Source organism: Belonocnema kinseyi, chromosome 5 (genome assembly GCF_010883055.1).
Source record: "Belonocnema kinseyi isolate 2016_QV_RU_SX_M_011 chromosome 5, B_treatae_v1, whole genome shotgun sequence".
Taxonomy (NCBI): domain Eukaryota; kingdom Metazoa; phylum Arthropoda; class Insecta; order Hymenoptera; family Cynipidae; genus Belonocnema; species Belonocnema kinseyi.
The window spans coordinates 108055140-108075785 of record NC_046661.1 but is presented as its reverse complement, the minus strand read 5'-3'; the positions used below and the strand labels follow the sequence as shown (position 1 = coordinate 108075785).

The 20646-nt window shown below is 33.5% G+C and overlaps 2 protein-coding genes across 5 annotated transcripts in view; one reads left to right on the top strand and one right to left on the bottom strand.

Moving 5' to 3' along the window:
• LOC117172389 (CD63 antigen-like) overlaps positions 1 to 20646 on the top strand; it is a 523259-nt gene that overhangs the window by 39691 nt on the left and 462922 nt on the right. The window lies entirely within an intron of this gene.
• Positions 1 to 20646, bottom strand: part of LOC117172388 (teneurin-a) — a 70713-nt gene that overhangs the window by 23004 nt on the left and 27063 nt on the right. The window contains exons 2-4 of the mRNA XM_033360252.1: positions 3489 to 3766; positions 1799 to 1918; positions 772 to 1430 (exon numbers count right to left, since the gene is read on the bottom strand). Of these exons, the coding sequence (XP_033216143.1) occupies positions 772 to 1430; positions 1799 to 1918; positions 3489 to 3766 (1057 nt within the window). The remainder of the gene's footprint in view (positions 1 to 771; positions 1431 to 1798; positions 1919 to 3488; positions 3767 to 20646) is intronic.

Sequence of the window (20646 nt, the reverse complement as noted above, 5' to 3'; positions counted from 1 at the left end):
GGTTCGTTAACATTAGCTGTTTTAAATATAAAATTCTAGTATCTTTAATATTACTCGTTCAATCTCACATTATTTCTTACGGCATCAAGTGATTGGATACGTTTTTTTGTTTGTTAAAATTGAGAAAAAAAATCCCGTTCAGAAAGTAAATTAACTGTCATTTTCCGTTGTCCCAATTCAGTCCACGCCTATTTCAGTACTAGTTTTAAAACGACATCTCTGAAAGGCGACCTAATTTAGACTGCTTCTTATTTATAAGGAATTAGTCTCGAAAGTAATTGCTTTTTAATGACGCATTGCAGTGCCGCGACGTTCCTCGAAATCCCAACCTTGCAGATAATCCTGCAGCATGTCATGTCCCCTGCAGATAATCCTAAAGCCACCCTCTATGCTTTAGGGTCCTGTTACAATACCAACGCTGATCTTACGACTACCATAGACAATATATAAATCTTTCAATATAATCGCATCATTTTTCCTGCCTCTCAATTTTTCTTGAATATTTTATGAATTCTATCCCGATAATCCTTTGGACCTACATCTCAGCAGAATTTCCTCTAGAATATTATTGCGTCAATTTGTAATTAGAAAGTTTTTGAACAAAACCATTCAAAAATATATTCTTGGATCCTACGAAGAGGATCATGAAAACAGTTTAGTATTTAAATTGTGGTCAAACATTCTCGGATCCTACGGAGAAAATCCTCAGTAGGATTTTGTTTAAAACGACTTTGGTTAAACGAATTTAATCCTTTTTCCGATCCTACTTACCTGATAGCCATCGATGCAATCGCATTTTCCAAGGTAACAGGAACCTCGACCCGAGCAATCGTTCAGGCATGTTGTCGACACTCCCTCAGCTTCCGTGACTATCAGAGTGACCTTGTAAGGCTGCAACTCATCATTATAAACCGAGAGGAACCATCTTCCAGTGTCCAGATATTGCAAGAGGCTGACATTGACTAACATCGACTCTAAGTTACTTCTCTTGACCAGGACGTGATCGAATTCAGAGGCTTTCATCTCATGATCGAAATGTATCCTTCCGACAGAAGTTGGTTGCTTGGTGTAGCTGAGAGCTTGGATGGCTTCCCTCTTGAGCCGATGGTCGACTCTGCCACCTTTGACGAATTCGACAAAGTCATACTGCGTAACACTGGGGGCAACATTACGTCGTCCGTAAACGGCAAAGTTCGCGCCCCAGGGCAATGTCAAGTTGAGTCGTATAAAGGCCGGCTGCTTGTTCAAGAACTCAGTGTTCCAAAAGTGGTAGGGTGGTATCATGGTGGAATGGGCGACGTTGTACGCTTGCAATTCGAGAACTGCCGGCCATTGTTGCGCCGATTGCTGTATCTGCGGATCGCTTTGTTGCTGTTCACCAGTGTTCTCCGCGGCACTTGAGTGCTCGGCCGTACTCGTTGGTAGACTCTCTGCAATGAAAGGGTTTTCTTGTTAACAAAATTTTGATGCATGCATGTGTAACAGAAATGCATAGATGACTTAGGAGACGTTTTTATAAAAAACACTTAAGAGACTAATGAGACGTTTTTACAGAAATACTTGGGAGACTAACTGAACTAAGAAACTGAGAAGACTTAGGAGAATAGTAAGGATTAGGAGACATACTTAAGTATATATTTTAAAAGAAACATTTAACAGACTCAGGAGACTTAGGAGACTTAAGATATATTTTTTCAGCATATTCCAAAGTACCCAAACAACAAGGTTTTATCTAATAATTGATAAAACCTCATTATTGTAACACATCGGAATAAAAAATTATTTCTGTTAAATTTACCTTCAGTTGGAATTTGTGTAGATATCGAATCATGAATGTGTGCGTTTTCGTGTGTGACAGCCTTGACATCTTGAACTAAAATACAGTTAGTGCTGTCCATTGGCCGCATTGAACTCACAGCTGAAAAAATTAAATAAATCGTAAAACATTAGAAACATTTACCAGGCTTTGTTCAGATAAGTGAGTTAAAAAGGTACATACTGGAGATATTCGAAAAAGCACTAGGAAGTGACAAACAGATCACTAATTGCACTTTTGTCGATGATTCCTATTCAGGGAGGAGCCTTTTTTTCTCAATTTCCTCGCAACGTAGGAAAAAGTTAAAGAGGGAGTGAATTAGGAAGAGAAATGGAGCGAGATAAGCGGACCAAATTGCCCGATGGAGCTAGAAATCATCGTGTAACGATGAATTCCAATGAGAATCCAGCTGAAAATTGTAATCCCTCTTCTGCCTTTTTGACCCCGAAATCTCATGATCGTAAAATCTGCAGAATCTCTTAGTAGACGATATTTGGAAACTGCACGAGGAGGAAAATAGGTTAATGGCTATTGCGGACGTTTCTGCCTATTACGGACCAAATTCGGCACTTGAATCTACAGTCCTGAATAAGTTACGAGTTTGGAAAATGGGACAAGAATAAGTATGGTTGCAATTAAGGACTCTGCGACGACTTCAGCTCTAATGGTTTTTTAAAACGATTTAACAATATAAGATCTGGAACTTCATTCAACCAAAGTGCCAGGTAATTCAAAATGATTCCTTAAATTTGGACTTCTTCTTCAAACCCTAAGGATCGAATACTTTTTCATTTGGACCAATATTCTATATTTGCACATAATTGACTAATTCCCTGAATATGGAACTTGATTCTTGAATTCACAGTAATGAGATTCTACACCCTTTATTTAACTTTCATTATTTCGAGAACTTGAAGAAATTCGATACTAACTATCGAATCTCTTGGGAGCCTTGTGTTAGCGGAAGCGTAATTTTATGGTGATTTAACAACCTCGGAGGTAATCCAACTTTGCATTCTCACACAGGACAGAATTGACCATTGCGCTTTTGAGGGTAGGGGTCGATTTTATACGCAACTTCAAAAGTTATATATAACTATCGCTGAAATTGAGTTGCAGTGAACTATGAATGACCTTCTTTCATGATCGTGGAACCCTCTTTACAATGGTGTCTGCGCATCCACCGACACAACCCGCACCAAGTCATACAAAAACCAATATTTGGATGGAACGATCAAGTTTCTGCTGAAATATGGTACAAACTCGATACTAAAATTACACTAATATCACCGAATGTTAATCATAATTGAAAACTAATTATATTAAAAACTTCAAGTTAAACCGAAATCGATTCTACAATTGACCTACTCAGTCCCCCTGAATTGATGCCTCGCATACAAAGTTCCTCAATCGAGTTTAATGTCTTCATGAAAATTCTATGAACACTTGCGTGATCTAACTTTTGTACAAGTAGGGCTAAACTATTCTTGAATTCCTTTCGAATTCTCAGAAGATGTGGAAGTCAAAACTTGGCTAGTGAAACCCCATTTTTAAACTCTTTGAATTCTAGTCTTGAGTCTGAAACTCGAGTATAGAAACTTTCCCAAGTGTCATGAAGTGGAAAGAGGAAAAAAGGGGAAAGGGAAAAAGGAATAAAGCTAACTTGACTTACCAGCGAAGTATGCGAGCATAGCCACGAGAGCGACGGTGAGGAGAATCAAGCCAATGGAGAAACATTTCCAGGAGCATCTGTGTTGACATCTCTTGTCAATGTGAAATCGAGATGGGGAATATGGGGAATAATGAGGTACCGCCGCTGCACGAAGTGGAAATCCAGGCATCACCAAAGGCTGACCTTGAGCTCCAGTAGTACCATTACCTCCATTTCCGACCCCTCCCATCCCTCCACCGAGAGAACCGAGTGTAGCTTGCTGTTGAGGTGGTGGTAATCTGTAACAAAAAAGAATATTTCGTTCAATTTTTATTAATAATCTGATTAAAATGTTAATCAGGGTGCTAATAAGACGCTAGTGAGGCACTAGTCAGAATTTGGTCGGTTGCTATTCGGGCGATAGTAGGGCGTTGGAATATCAGTAGTAAGGAACTATCTGGGCGTTATTAGGGCGCTAGACAGGTGTTATAGGGTGGCTGAAAAACTCCATTTTCAAAATTCCCTGACTTGCCTGCTTTTTCCCTGACCAATTTTTCCTTTCGCCTGAGCCTTAATATTCAAAGACCAGTATTTTAATTTTGTAAGATTTTTGTCATCGAATCTATTACAAAGGGAATAGAACAATTTAAAAATAAAGATTTTGAAATTACTAATCAATTTGTTATTTTCTTTAAAAAAGCTGAATTTTTAACAAAGATTTATAATTTTCAACCAAACAGTCGAGTTTTCAAACAAAAAGGATTAAACTTAAAACAAAATAGCTGCATTTTTCTCCAAATAATTGAATTTATTAGAATACAGTTGAATTTTCAAGAAATACGATGAACTTTCCATCCAAAAGTACGAATTTTCTCTGCAAATAAATGAATGTTACTTTTTTTTTAATTCTTAAATTTTTAACAAAATAGTTTAGGGTTTAACCAAATACATGATGTTGCTAATGACAAGATTAATTTTCAACCAAAAAGAATATTAAAAAGAATATTAATATTAATCAAAGAATATTAGACTTATGCCAAATAATTTCTTTGGTATAACCATGCATCAATTTTATATTTCTGCCAAAGGACACGATCCAGTACGAGCGACAGTTTTTAATAATTTTAAAATCCAGTGGTGAAGAAACATTGAGAATTATTATAGAACAAAGTTCAATTTTTAGAAAAAAATTGACTTTAAAACCCGCGAATCTAAATTTTTAACAAGAAGATGAGTTCTCATGAATTACCCCGGCAAAAAAAGAAATTAATTTTCAATCAAATAGCTGATTTTTTAATTTTCATCCAGAAAAGTTTATTTTTTGTTTTTGATATTTAAAAAAAAAAAGATTAAATTTCTACCGAAAAGACAACTTTTCGATAAATTATATTAATGTTGAAGCAAACAAAGAAATTTTTCAACCAAAAAAATTAGAACAATTTTTAACTAAAAAAGATTAATTTTTAACCAAAAATAGTTATTAAAATTAATTTTTGAACAAAATGAAAAAGACTAATTTTTAACGGAATAGTTAAATTGACAATCAAAGAGATGAAAATTTAATAATAAAAAAAATGAATCTTCAAGAAAAAAGTTATTTTCTAACAAAGTGGTTCAACTTTTAACATTAACAAAAAATTATAATAATTTTCTACGAAAACACAGATGAATTTTTAATCCAAAGAGACTGATTTTCAACAAAATAATACAATTTTTAACTAAAAATATAATCGTCACTTTAAAGAACAGCATAAAAAGAAGAATAGAAATATCAGACTAATATTCAAATGGCAGAATCTTAATTTTATAATATTTTCAACATACAATCTTTTATAAACGGAATCAAACAATTTCAAATAAATAGTATTTCAAATATTATCCTCAACAGATTTTTTTAAAAATCCCTGACTGTCTCATGATTTACAGGTTTTCCCTGATATAAGGTTACCCTATGATGGTAAAGAAATGGTTGGGGATAATTCGGCAACTAGTAAGGTGCTGAAGGGGTACTAGTCAGAAAATGTTCGGGCGCAAGTCAGGTTAGTAAGTAGGTCGGTCAGTTGCTAGTTTAGGCACAAAAGAGAAAGTTAAGATATTTCTGGTTATTTAACGATATTTTAAACTCAGTTTTAATAATATCCAATCAAATAAAATTGTTCTTTTACAAAAAATTGTTCACACGCACTTACGGAGTCGTAAACTCCACCCCTGGTATCGAGAGTCTCATAATTGTTGATTGCAGCTCTGGATAGTCGAGTATCGTCTGAGTGGAAGATTGGTGGGACTGGGTTACTCAATGAGATTACAGATGAGTATATTCACACATGACACTTGAATATGTCATGATTAAAGAGACAAATATATTATTTAAACAAGGTCATCTAACTAAAACCAGTTTTTTTTATTACTGACATTTACATTCTTTTTGCACAAATACTCATACATTTAGACACTCCCGACCTCACTACAGTGGATCTAAAAAATGGCCCTTCCACAGGAGATCGACAGATAATACCTCAATTGCTTCAAATATACCCCAATTCTAAAAAAAACTCCAGGTAATGCAAAAATTTGATCAGAGAAGTGAAAAACTCCAGAAAACCAAATATACAGTGAAAAACATGATTAAGCGAGTATAATTCGAAACACGGTTACCCCATCCGAGCACTAACCGTGACCGCCCATGCTTAACATTCGAGATTTCGACGCGTCGGGAATCAACAGCCAACTACTGCAGTCGGTTCAACTAAAACCAATATGGAAGGGGTTTAAAGAAATTGAATTTTTAGTCTTGGTGGTTCTTTTGATTGTCTCTATCGGTTTCGAATTTTTATATTTGGATTCTACAGATTCGTTTGTCTGAAATCACAGCTCATTGTTCATTTCTGTTTCCACGCACGAGCGGCCTCACTGAGCGAAATAAGAATCTAAAACAGACGCACGTATTCATCATCGAAATCCTGTTTCCTACTTCGGGATACAAATTTTATCTGTGCGGATGGGTAATATTTTTTACTCCAGTTCTTTATTGCGAGAATTCACAGCTGAATAATGCAATACTCGCCAGAAGGCCAGTTTCGCTGATTGCAGCGATTCGCGCTGTAGCAATGGAGGAATATTTTTTTTTATCTACGTGCGACTCTTTTTAGGACCATTTTCCCGCGATCTTTCACAAAAGTCGTATTAGGAGACAATTTCTCCGAGCGGAATTATCCTTTTTTTACAAGGGGTAAATTGAGTTTTAAAAAAAGTGCAACAGTCACGTGCTAGGTTCGTGTAGAATGAAAAAAAAACATCAAATATTTGAGCACGTGTTTCTTCAAGTACCAGCTTTTTCATTTTATTTCTTTCCTCGCGCCCTTTGTTAACTTGCCTACTACTCAGAATGTAAATGGCTGACGTACAAATGACACAAGGAGGCAATCGCTCTCTTCGCATTCTCATAGAAATTCAATTTCAATCTAACACCGAGACGGGAAACCTGGGGGAAAAATGGACTCAAGCCCTACGAGTCTGCAGGAAAGAAGGGACTGTCACCCCTTGGATTTTCCCGTGATAAAGGTTAATAGGCAAATACATGAAGGCTGAAGAAAGAAAATTTAAAAAGGGTTTCTGAAAAATCCGAATTTCGAAACCTCCTGACTTTCCTTGACATTTCCCTGATCAATTTTTCATTCTTCTTGACCGTCATACATTTTTTAAGGTGAAAAATAACGTTATGCCTAGGAGGTTGATAATTTTAATGCCAAAAAATGTTTGTTTCTAATTCTATTTAGAAGACTTTTAGAATTGTTATACAGAATGACGAATTTTCCACCAAGAAGACTAATTTTCTACCAAGAAAGACGAAGGATAAATTGTTGGATAAAATTTTTTTTTAACAAAAACAAACTAATTTTCAACAAAATATTTAAATTTTCAATTCAGGAGATGAGTTTTTAACAAAATAGTTGGGTTTTCAAGCAAGAAGATAAATTTTCAACAAAATACGTGAATTTTGAACCAAATAGTTATAAATTTTGAACCAAAAATGGAATAACTAATTTTGTATGTAAAAAAAAAACAAATTTTGAATCAGAAGGATGAAGATTCAACTAAGAAGATTAATTATCTATCAAGAAGGCAAATGTTAACAAAAGACAAGATTTTTCGACTAAATAGTGGAACTTTTAACTAAAAAAATTTATTTTCAACAAAAGATGGAATAGCTAAATTTATAGTTAAAGTTACAGTTAAAGTTACAGAAATTAATTTTTAATTAAAAAATACTATTTTCAACCAAATGGATTTATTTGTGAACAAAAACAAATAATTCGCAATTAAAATGATAAATTTTCAAGAAAAAGAAAATTTTCAAACAAATAGTTTAATTGTCAACAAAATAGATGAATTTTTTACCATAAGGACAAATTTTTAACAAAACATATGCATTTTTAACTAACAGAGATACATTCTCAACCAAACTGAAGTAATTATATTTAATTTTCCGCCAAGAAAATAAATTTTGAACCAACCAGATAAGTATTCAACCACGAAAGACGAATTTTTGATGAAACAGTTGAATGCTTAATCCTTAACCGAACATGGAATAGTTAAATTTTCAATAAAATAAGGTTCATAAATTAAAATAACGATATACCAATCAATAACTGAGTTGAATTTTCAAGCAAACAAGATGAATTCTCAACGAAAAATGTAATAGTTAATATTTCAATGAAAAAATATGAAAATTTTTTAACCATAAATAGTTTAATTTAATCAAAAAAGGCAAATTTTGAATGAAGCAGTAGAGATTTCGACGATAACAAATAAATTATCAAATCAAATGACGAATTTTCAACCAAAAAAATAGAAACTTTAGCCAAATGATGAATTCTCAACTAATGGAATTTGTGGAGGATCCCTAAACTTAACTTTCTATTTATCCAAAATGCACTGATTCTTTTAGGTTTTCCCTGACATTCCCTGACTTTCCGGAATTCTCTGACTTGTAGCAACCCTGTTAACCAGTTTCTTTCAATTATATCTTGACGTTAATTTTTTATCGTTGACAGGATTTTTTTTATAGTTTCTTAAGTTCGTAATGAAAGGTTTGCAATGACTCGGAAAACTGGGAATTAGAATATTTTTCCCATGTATTCCAAGAGCGAGGAAGAGTGTTTGCTTTAGAGAAGAGAAAGTCAACTTTGCCGGGAACACGTACTGTTTGCTTTGAAAGTGGACTTTTCCCAGGGTATGAATATTAATAACCACTAATTAATGAAAAGAAGATAGAACCCTATTTTAATTCGAAAAATTAGATTCAGCCCCACCCTCTTAGGTTTTGCTGAATGTTGATTCTGGGTTTTATATACGCCCTCCACTCACGTTAAAAATTATTTCCGGCCTTCTAGTGCTGTTAGGGCATTGAGAATGTAACTTCCTGTTGACCTAATATGAAATCGATACGGGAATAACCATTTGTTCCTGGGCGTACGCAACCCTATTATCGAAGCATCAGCGTCGAACAGCTTTACAACGATGAAAATATATGAGAAACGAGCAAGAAAAACACTTACGCCATTCACTTTCAGCTTTTCTTCTCCGTAATTTTTTTTCCGTCTCATTTTTTTTTCATTCTTTTTACCAAAGAGAAGATATCGATTTCATTTATAATTCAGCGCGAGGAGGGCTTTGGCAGGAACGCATATTGGCAAGTCTTGTGATGACGTAGCACGTAATCAAATATTGAATTTTTTACCCCGCAAAGCGAGGGCGAATGCACCACAGACCGTTTTTTTTTTAATGACAGGGTTGCTACAAAATTCTAATTTCAAAATGTCTTGACTTTCCCTGACTTTTCCTTGGCCAAGTTTTCACATGACCTGACAGTTCTAAATTTTTCTTTTAGGTGTAAAAATAACATTATTACTAGAAGATCAATATTGTTATGACAAAAATAAATGTTTGGAAATTCACTTTAAACACTTTTAGTAAAAGCAGTCACAGAATTTGATACTGGTCATCCACGGATGTAAAAATACATTAATTTTCAACAGAATAGTTATTCGAAAATTTATTTAATTAAAAACTTCTTTTTCAATCCTTTACGTTTCGGTACAATGCGTATCCTTTTCAGAAGGTTTCAACCTAAATAATTAAATTTTTACAATTAGTATTATTAAGGAGAACATTCAAGGTAAATAATTCCGTACATTATTCTAAAATACGCATTGTACCCAAACGTAAAGGATTGAGAAAGGAGTGTTTAAATAAATAAATTTTAAGTTCGAAAAAATGATTTTTGGTTTAAGTTGGATCGATTTGGTTTCAAATCATAATACAAAAAATAGAATAATTAAATTTTCAAACAAAAAAAATAATTTTTAAACAAATTAAATAAATTTCCAACCAAGAAGATCAAATTTCTATAAAAAAGATCAATGTTAAAAAAATGCTTAAACCACATGTTGAATTTTCAATCCAAAAGATTAATTTTCTACCAAAAAAGACCAATTTTTAACCACAAATAGAATAGTTTAAATTGTAGTTTAAACGATATTTTTAAAAAACGAATAAGATTTCAAAGAAAGTAATATAATTTTAATCAAAAAGATTAAATTGAGACTAATGAGATTACTTTTGTATCAAAAAGACGAAATTTCAACAAAATATTTGAATTCTCAATTCACCAAGCAAAACAGCTGTGATTTTTAACCAAAGAAGATGAAACTTCTACGAAAATAGATGGATTTTTAACCTTAAAACACGAATTAAACAAAAATCGTGGAATTTTGAAACAAAAAGAATTCTTTTTTTTAAAATTTGTAATGACTAGTTTAGTTGAAAATTGTCGTATTTCAAAGGTTCTCAACTTTATTTATATATCTGAATATTAAACCGTTTTATTTAATTTACGTTCACAGATAAAATGATTATTAAAAATCTGATCAAATATTTTTGTTTATATTTGAATGAATCACTTTAATGCAATTAATGTAATTTGAAATTAGAGAACGATTGGGAATTTCCTTTCCTACTCTTGCTTTTCATCGGAAGCGACTTAAGCGTAGCCTCGGGTATTTAAAAAATTGTGAAGCCAGAAGAATGAAGTCTTGTTAAGGCAAACCATAACTTTTTCCTTAACCTCCATGAACCTATCGACAAAGTATTAAAGCAGATGGCTCTATTCATTCGTTCTTGTTTGCTTGATTTTCCAAAGGGGAATTAGTTTTTTAAAAATTAATTTTTTTAAAAATTATCTCTTGAAAATATAGCAATAATTAAAATATGTTACGCATTAGCAGCCATTGATCATTCACTTTTTCGCATAGGGATTCAAAATCTCAACAGAGTGACAAATAAAAAACATCGCTGAATCTCAGTTTTCCTGTCGCAATATTATATGCGCGCTGCTGCGCGCGGCAAAAATTGTATTGCCAATTAATAATATAAAAAAATATAACAAGATTATACTATAATTCCATGTTTAAATGGCAAAGTTATTTATTAATTCATACAAAAATCGTTTGAGAGGCAGTGGGTTTGGACTGTTTACTTTTTGGACCTTTGGAGCATTATCAAACATAAAATAATTCAACTTTGAATGTTGAGTCCTAGTTCCTGTATGTTTATCGAAAATGTTCAAATAATTTTTTATTTTTACTCTTTGAAAAGCGTTTTGTGCAAAATTCGTCTGTTAGAAATTTATGCGTTGAATTTTCACACAAAAAGATACATTTTTAATTAAGAAATTAATTTTCGACCAAAAGACGACTGCTTAGCAAAAAGATTAATTTTCATTAAAAAAGATACACTTTGAACCAAAAATGGTCGAATTAAATGTTCAGTAATAAGAAATTCATTTTTAATGACATAAAAAGAATTTTCCGTAAAGTATTAAAATTTTTAACCAGAGAGATGATTTTTTTACTATAATGATGATTCTGTAAATGGTATAGTTAAATGTTCAGTTTAAAAAATGAATTTTAACCAAAAAAGAATTATCCACTTAACAGTTGAATTTTCAATCAAAAGGATGATAATAATTTTCCCTGACCGCGGATATTCAACGACCGTCTTGTAACATTTTCAACATAAAATCATTTAGGAACGGAATGATAAAATTTCAAATTGAAATTTAAACATTTCTTATACATGACAATTACTTCCTAACTTTTCCTTGACCTTGATTAAATTGAAATACCATTTATTTTACTATATTTTCCTCGATAAAAATCTATTTCGAAAAATTCTCTTTAAATTCTCTTTATTCGAGTCACTTCCCCCTCCCTCCCTCTTTGCTTCCCATCCTACTTTTTTCGCCACCCCCATTACGTGACACGACTGTTGGCAGGTACGTACGTTATTTCGATATTAAGGTGGAACCTACAACCTATAGGTATAGGTAGTCGACTCTCGGAAAACGAGCATCGACTTCATGAAAAAAAGGCGGAAACTGGGGAAAGGAGTTCCCGATAGCGGGAAATTCGTATATAAGAGTCCGGTCACGTTTACGACTGTCGTTGATGCTGCTTCGAACGCATCCAGGGTGAAGAAAAGATGGGACTGGGTCTGCACAGGCGCAGTGTAACGTTATTACAAAAGAAAAAGATATATCTCTCGAAATGAGGCTGCGGGGGTGGATAAGCGAGGGGTGGGCGCCACGCCGTTAGGATAGGGACTCCAGGGATGGGCGAAGACCCATGAGTAAACTTTGTCCGAAAAATGGTAGTAGCAGGGGACAGTATCGCCTCGCCTTCCGCATCTTTCGACTGTGCAAACTTTCCTGCCTCTCGATCATTTTGACAACCTTTTCAGAGTGACTGGCCCCCTGTCTCAGTGATACTGGACACTTGGAAAACCAATCCCAATTTTCTTCCTGGCCTTTTAAAATATATTAGTTTGTCAATCAAGTTTGTCAGATTCGTAATTTCATCCCTAAGTGGCTTTTTGCCAAGTGGGTGATCATTCATTAGAAATTGTCAACTTGAAGGTCGAGGGGTCCATTAATTTTGTTTGAACTGAAACATAATGGAGATTTTTTACGCAGAAGGAAATGGCAGTGATTTTTTTTTATTGCTGGAAGAAGTGGGACATAAGCCAGGCAGATCCACGCTTTCCTGGAATTTATTTTATGGTGGAATTATTATTTTTAATAAGCAGGCTACAAACCGAGCCATGCTCTTGCATTTTTTCCCTTTACGGTTTTTCTTCCAATTTCTTTATTTACTTGCGATTTATTTATCCTGCGATATTTTTAACGCACAATTTTTTATAAACGAAATAACACAATATCAGTTTAAAACTTCAAATTAATTAATTTCTTATTTCAAACAAAAAAGATGGTTTTTGTACCAGAACAGATGAGTTATCAAACAAAATAATTAAATTTTCTTCAAAGTAGGTGATCTATCAACCAAAAAACTTAAATGTTCTACCTACAAAATGAATTGTCAACTAAATGGTCGAATTTTTAATCGAAAATTGTGTACCCGAAAAATCGAATTTTCAACGAAAAGATGAATTTTTAAAGTTAACTGTAACAGTCGGCGCTTTAAAAAAATTAAGAATTTTCAACAAGACAGTTGAATTTTCAAGCCAAAAAGACGAGTTTTTTGGAAGATACTTGAATTTTTAACAAGAATATTAATGCTCGAAAAATCTACTAGTAGATGTTTCTACTAAGATAATTTTCAATAACACTTTTCAATTTTCAATAAGAGGTCAATTTTCAGTAAAATAATGAAATTGTCAACAAAATAGTTTCATTTTTTAGCAAATATTTGAACTCTGCGCCTCTAAGTAAATAAAATTGAACTAAAGAGATGAATTTTCAATCAAAACAATGACTTTTTCATCCACAAAGACGACTTTTCAACAAAGAAAGATTTTTCATTCAGGAAAGAAATGTTTCATCTAAAATGATTAATGATCAACCAAAAATTGATTTTTCAACAAATGTTTAATGTAAAATTCGAAACATTCTACAAATTGTACAGTTTCAAATTGAAAAGCAGAAGAATCTTCTTTTAAATTAAAAATTGTGCTATTAAACAATCGTAAGTTTAAAATGAATCGAATTAGAAATATACAAAATTCAAATTTAACAGTGTTAGTTTTAGAATAATTTTAAATCATTTAGAATTATTTCAGGGAGGAGCAGTAAAATATTTTAAAACCTGAGATTTCATTTCACTTCACCACATTGGGATTTGAACGACACTGTTGATACTCTCTAGCTGTACTGAATATTAATAATGTAACACTCCACCATCTGAGCTACACTGTCCTATCCAAATTACTTTTTAGTACTATTTCCTTGAAACTAGAACAACAAAACTTTTCTTCTTAAACAATGCCTTCTTTTGAAATTTTGTGAGGTATTGAAAATTCCCTGGGTTTTTTTTTCAAATACCGTAAAATATTATAAATAATTTGAAACCTTTTTATGTTCCTTGAAAATTTTTAAAGCTCTTGAAAATTCCTTGGAATTTTTTTAAGTACTCTAAAATTTTCAAATCTTTACGAATCACTTAAAATTATTGATATCTATTTGAAATGCCCTAGGATATTATCAATCCTATTAAAATCCCTGACTTTCCTCAAATTTCCAGGTTTTCACTGACCGGTAGCCACCCTGAATTAAAAAAATCAAGTTTGCTCAAAGGCTTCCAATTTAAACTTGAAATCACCCAGCCTTTCATAAAAAAAAAAATCTCATCGTAAGCATACTTTTAAAAATGAATGCTTTTGATCTCCCTTAATATTTGCTTTCGAATAAAATACATTCTGTCACCCCAGTCAGAAGAATTTAAGTATAAGGACGTTAAGGGCTTTTTCCTTAATCTCTCTTTTTCTCGACTGTTTTCGTTCTTGTTCAGGCTCCCTCTCTTTTCATTCAATTTGGACTTCGACTCGGTTGCCGAGGCACGTCGTTTCTTCAGTGTCGCATAATGAAGAAAAATCTTAGGTGGATATTGCAGACAGGGGAAAAGCGTTTCGTAGAATGTAACGACTTTGGGGTGAAAACGAAGGGATCTCGAGCTGTGCAACATCAAGTAATACAGAAAATACACGGTAGCATTATTGTAAGTGCGATATTCCTCTGAGCTCTTGTATGCAAAGCATGACTCGTGAAATGTTCAAGGAAGACTATCACGATGACGGTCTGACGATTATGCTCCACTGAGCCAAGACATTCGTGTCATTTACAACGAATAACGAGTACACCCCAGATACCGAGATTTCCCCAAAGTTCCCTTCTAATAAATTATAGAAGGTAAAACCTAGAATTCAAAACAGAGATGGAAAATGGGTTACCAGGGTTGCTGAAGACAATTTATGAGAGTTGTAGAAGACATCGAATTGGAATTTATTAATGTTTTATTTCCAACGTTTTCCTTTTCAAATTATTTCATTTTTAACAGCTAAATACGCAGTTATCCGATTTTGAACATTTTCGAATTTGAAATGTGTTACCGTCTGAGGCTGTACCCTATATATAAATCAGAAAATGGTTATACATCAAAAAGTATTAGCGTAAGTATTGGTATAAAGAATTGGTATTAAGGCTTGACATAAGACATTGAAAACCAAAAGAATGAAGTTCCAACAAAACAGTGGAAGTTTTGACGATAAAAATGACATATATAACAAATAGTTTAATTTTCAATCAAAAACTTGAATTTTGAACTAAATTGTTTAATTTTCAAACAAAAATATGAGTTTAAGCTCAATACTTGATTTTTTAACCAAATAATTACATTTTCAAGTTGAATCCCTAACCCGAAAATTTAAATTTTCAACAAAAAGATGAATTTGCAACGAAAAATAAATCAGTTGATATTTTATCAAACACAAAAAAACATTGCAATTTTGATAAAATAGTTGAATTTTCAACCTAAAAAGATGAATTCTCTACCAAAGAGACAAATTCTCAACAAAATTTATAAACTTTCCAGCAAGTACGTCAACTTAAACACAGAAATGGAATTTTTCAACCAAAAAGAATCTTCAACAAATAAGATTTTTCAGTCACACGTAAATCTTTCTTGGGTCGTAGTTGCGGAGGCATGTCGTACTGATTTCAATATATTTCTGAGTACTTATTTACAATACTTTCTTTAACACACGAGTTGATTTTCTCCTAGAAACAATTAAATACTTTAAAAAAATGTGCATCTATATCTACGTCACGGATTTTAGTGGAGTAATTTCCCGGTAACAAATCAGCATGACAAGTTGTGTCAGGCTGTTCTATTATTTATTTCCGAGAGTGATTCAGAAATGAAGAAGAATATGATTAATGTGACAATAAAAATAAAAATAAAATTCCACATAATTTAAAAGCGATCCGCGGGACAGTTACATGGAAACGCGTGAGCGTGTATTCAACTATTTGTGATGTAGAAACCGCATGATCGAAGTTACAAATGAAAAGAACGCCCTATTGCCGTTTTTCCGCTCGAACGGACCTATTCTACTATTTGTATTAGTCCAGGACCCAGCAGGAGCAGCACCAGCTATGAACTATCCAAGAGAGGTGTCCCTTCACTCGCGATGTTACTTTATGAATGGCAATGAAGAATCAGACAGCGGACTTGATTTGAGTCACATGTTCAAACACGAATGGAAGATCAAGCCAAGTGCATGATTGAGCAACCAAGAACCTAAGTACTTTACAATGAGCTACTCGAAACTGCCTAGCTTTAAATTCACTGCACAAAAGACAGTCGGGAGCCAAGTCGAACAGTCTTTACATTTTGTAAAAGAAACCTACTCGAAAACTGTCACAATAGAGGACAAATGACACCTGATCGTCCTTTTTTTACCAAGAAAATTTACGGTACGTTTTATGAATTTCAAGCCACCCTTCAGTAGACAGCCACTAGGTCCTGCTCCTCAAATTCTCGCTCGATATTATTAAATAAGAAAACATATTTTGAAGCTTAAATTTGGGTGGACCACTACTAAGGAATCTGCACATTTTATGTTTTTGAAAATATCTTCTTGACTTTTAAAGACTAAAATTAATTTATTGCTAACGAACCTAAACAATGCTATACCATGAGCTACAGCTACACGAAACTTCCTAGGTTTAAATGACTGCACAAAAGACAGTCGTGAGCCAAGCAGTCTTTCAATCTTGTAAAAGAAGTCTACTCGAAAACTGTCACAACATAGGAAAAATGACACGTTATCGCCCCTTTTGTACTAAAAAATTTACTATAAAGGTTTGATGAACTTGAAGCCGCTCTTCAGTAGACAGTAACCCCTTCCCCCTCAAAATTTCGCCCCAGAGTATTAAATAAGAAAAAAATTTGAAAGCTTGAATCGGATGACCCACTAATGAGGGACCGTCCATTAAATACGTTTCCAATTTCAGGTTATGGCAGTCGCGCCAAGGACTACGGTTGATACTATCTCTCCAGGTTATTTTTTATGTATCTAACCTAAATTCGCCTTTTTTAACTGCATATATGTGTAATGTGAGCCAGAGGATGAACTTTGAGGCCTAAACGTTCGACCCGCGACCCGGCTGTCATTCCAGGCTACCAGAGGAAACCATGAGCGTGTGTTTAACCCGGATGGTATTTTGCCATTTTCGTCACGTGCGCGATCTTATTACCGGCACACGCGCGTAATATTCTCACACCTCACTTTCCGCGCACCAGGCTTTAGCCTCGGGTTTCTCGCTCATCTCAGTTGCTTTACCACGTTTCCATAGTTCTACCTTCACCTCCTGCCATCTTGACATTTTGCACTCAACCATCAAGTTCTTCATGTCAAAGAAATTAATCAATTTACTTCTTTGAAAGTCAACAGAAATTTTTCAAAAAAAGATACGGACTAGACCAGACTGAAAAAATTAGTGAAGGTAAGCGCAAATTAGAACTATTATGACGTTCATTAAGTCGTTCAAATCTCCCCCTCTCATATTTACTTACACCTACTCACCCTTCTTTTCGCCTGCTTCCCCTCTCGCCGCTATATCTCTCCCCTTGTTTCACATCCCACTTCCTCCTTTCACTACTTCTTCCTTAACCACTTCCCCTGCCCTACTTATTCTCACTTTCCTACTACACCTCTCATCAATCCTAATCCCCATCACTCACGTCGCCCTCTCCCTCTATATTCCTCTTCTCATTTCCCCAAACACTTTTCATTTTGCTTACTTATCTCTCATATACTTTCCCACGCCTACTCACCCTTACTTTTTCACCTCCATTCTCCTATATCCCAACCCTTACTTCTCCCTATATTCCTACGTTCTTCCCACTTCTTCCTCTTCCACTTCCCTCTATTCCCCCTCTACTTCCCATTCCCATACTCAACTTCACATACCCTTACTTCTCCCTACATTCCTTCGCTCTCCCTACTTCTTCCTCTTCCCTCTATTCCCCCTCTGCTTCCATTCCCATACTCAACTTCACATTCCCCTTTCCACACTCCCAATCTTTTCCCATTCTTCTTCCCTTCCCCTCACTTCCTCAACAGTGGCTCCGAGACTCTAATAATGTTCAAATTCCTTAGGGGCCGCTCATTAACCACATTAATACTTTTGGGTTATTTCTTACCCTCTCTTTGACGATAGGGGAATAAGAGGAAAATAATAGGGGAATCAATTCTTTTAAATAAAATGTATATAAATACCATATTGAATTCAACGTGAAACACTTGAAGTTCCTAAGATTTCAAGTCGAAATATATTGCATTTTTAACAAAATGTAGAATTTTCAACAAGAAATGATCAATTTTCTACAAAAAATAAATAGAAAAATATAAAATATATAGAATGATATAGATAGAAAAATAGGTAGAAATGATCTTTCTACCAAGTAGTTGAATTTACAACTAAAAATATATTTTTTGAACTAGAAATGAAATAGTCGAATTTTTATGTCAGAAATCGATTCAAGGTTATTTCAAACAATTTAGTTTCTAATTATTTAGTTTTTGATATTTTATTTATAATTGCTTAATTTAATTCAACAGCCAAATATGGCTAATTATGAAAAAACGGTTATTCTTTTAATTGAAAAATTTCAAACTGAATGCAATAAAAAAAAGAATATTATATACTGAAACAATATTTAAACAGGATTTCAAATGGAATATAAGCATTTAATAGTTATAAATCTGTTCGTTCTTATATTATTTAAAAATTGAAAATAATTTAGAGTTTCAATTGGACAACATTTGTTTTAATTTGGAACAGATTCTGAATCTTCTTATAAAATCCATTATTGTTCTATTTTTAATATTCAAAGTACAGTTAAATTATAAAAATCATTACATTACGTATTTATATTTCCAGTTTATCAAATTAAAACGTTTTTTTTTTAATAAAAAAAAACTATTTCAAACGACTAAAATTCGCAGTTGCTTAAGTCTTCCTTTCTATTGTTAGAGAATTAGAGCTGGATGGGAAAAATTAAAATGTTAATAAATATATTTTTAATTGCTAGAATCAATTTCCTAATATGATTTTAAGAAAATGAAAAGAAAGTTGATGAAAATCGGTTTATATCTTCAATGCCAGTTGAGAGTTCTTGTAATGTTGCATGTAATTAAAGATTTAGTTGATTACAGGAAATATTAGCCGATTTTCATCAAATTGTTTTCATTTTCTTAAAATTATATCAGGAAAATGATTCAGATAATAATTAGAATTGAATTGAGCCATGTCTGTATGATTTTAGATATATTGGGACAGCCTTAAATCTTATGACAATGAAAGGGTTATTATAGCAGGGGTATGGGGGGGGGAGCTGCCGAGTTGCCACCAGTCCGGGCTAGCATCCCCCCGCGGCGGCTACCCGGCCCAGGGTGGCTTCCCCCGACCGCGCTCGGGCCCGTAACCGTCGGCAGTAGTTTGGGAATCCCTGTTATAAGTTGCATTTTATAATACTTAAATTGAAAATGTACGCTTAAAAATGATGAAATAGAATAAAAAAATTTAAAGTAAAAAATTTCACAATAAGACATTGTGAACTAAATGATTCTAGACTTGAAAAGTAACACTTGAACTTTGCATTTAAAAAAAAGTTTAAATCGGACTTACTTTAAGTTTCATTATATCATGTGATATAAAATTTTTCATATTTCAATTGATTGGATATATTTTTCTTCTAAAAATTTGAAGAATTTCCGTCCAAAAAATTAATTCCACATAAATTGCCGGCCTTCACGGATTTCAGGTCCAGAGGCCTCCCTGGCTATATAGAATATTTGAAAAAACCAGAAAACTTACAAAAAAATCACAGAATATTCCAGGGCGCTCAAAGATAACAAATTTTTCTTAAATGTTTGATTGAACATATTTTAACGTTATAAAACATTCCACCGCATTTACTGAGGGTGAAGCCGGATACAAATAAGTATAATATAATTATGTACCTTTTTCTAGTATTTAATTATTTCTTTGTCATTATGTCATATATACTATATATCATACTTAAACTGTTCTTATAAAGGAGAAAGTGAAATAGTTGTGGTTGCAAATTATCGTGGGCAATAAGTCAACCCCGTAAATTATTTCCAGCACGCACTATAATTAGAGTTCCGTTGAAGAGAATTAAGATTAATAACCAAAGTGACTTCCTAGTAGGTAAATCAATTAAAGTGTGGATAAAAATATAATATACGAAACATAGTGTTAGTTTAGTACACGCTATTAATGTAATAGAGTAGAGTGGCCCGGAGCATCCGGTTAACATTCGTTGCCATATAAAATGTTATTAAAACGTGGAATTCATCAATTTCTTTTTGTAATTTCGATTAAAAAATGTATGGTATATCATATTTCCCTGCGCATTATTGATTTTAATAAAACAATGGTTTTTGAATATTTCATTATTACTAAATCGATTTTTTTTTATGAAATAGAAATATCTCAGGTTGTAAAAATTGTATAGTTTCATTGTAGCACCATTTCTCCAATAAAATAGATTATTTGGTAGAAAGAAGAATTGAACTGATTGAGGAATAGCAATGCTATTTACAAAGTCGCTTTTGCCCCGCCAGCCGGTCTTGCCCTACTCCAGGGCTCATCAAAAGGCAGCCATTGGCTGCATTGGCTGCCAGTGGCAGTCAGAAGACTAGGTCAAACTGGCCCTAACAAATCTTGTCGTTCGACTGGTTTCTAGCCCTTCACGGTCATTATACCTCCCGCCGCGCCGGGCTTGAAAGACATTAT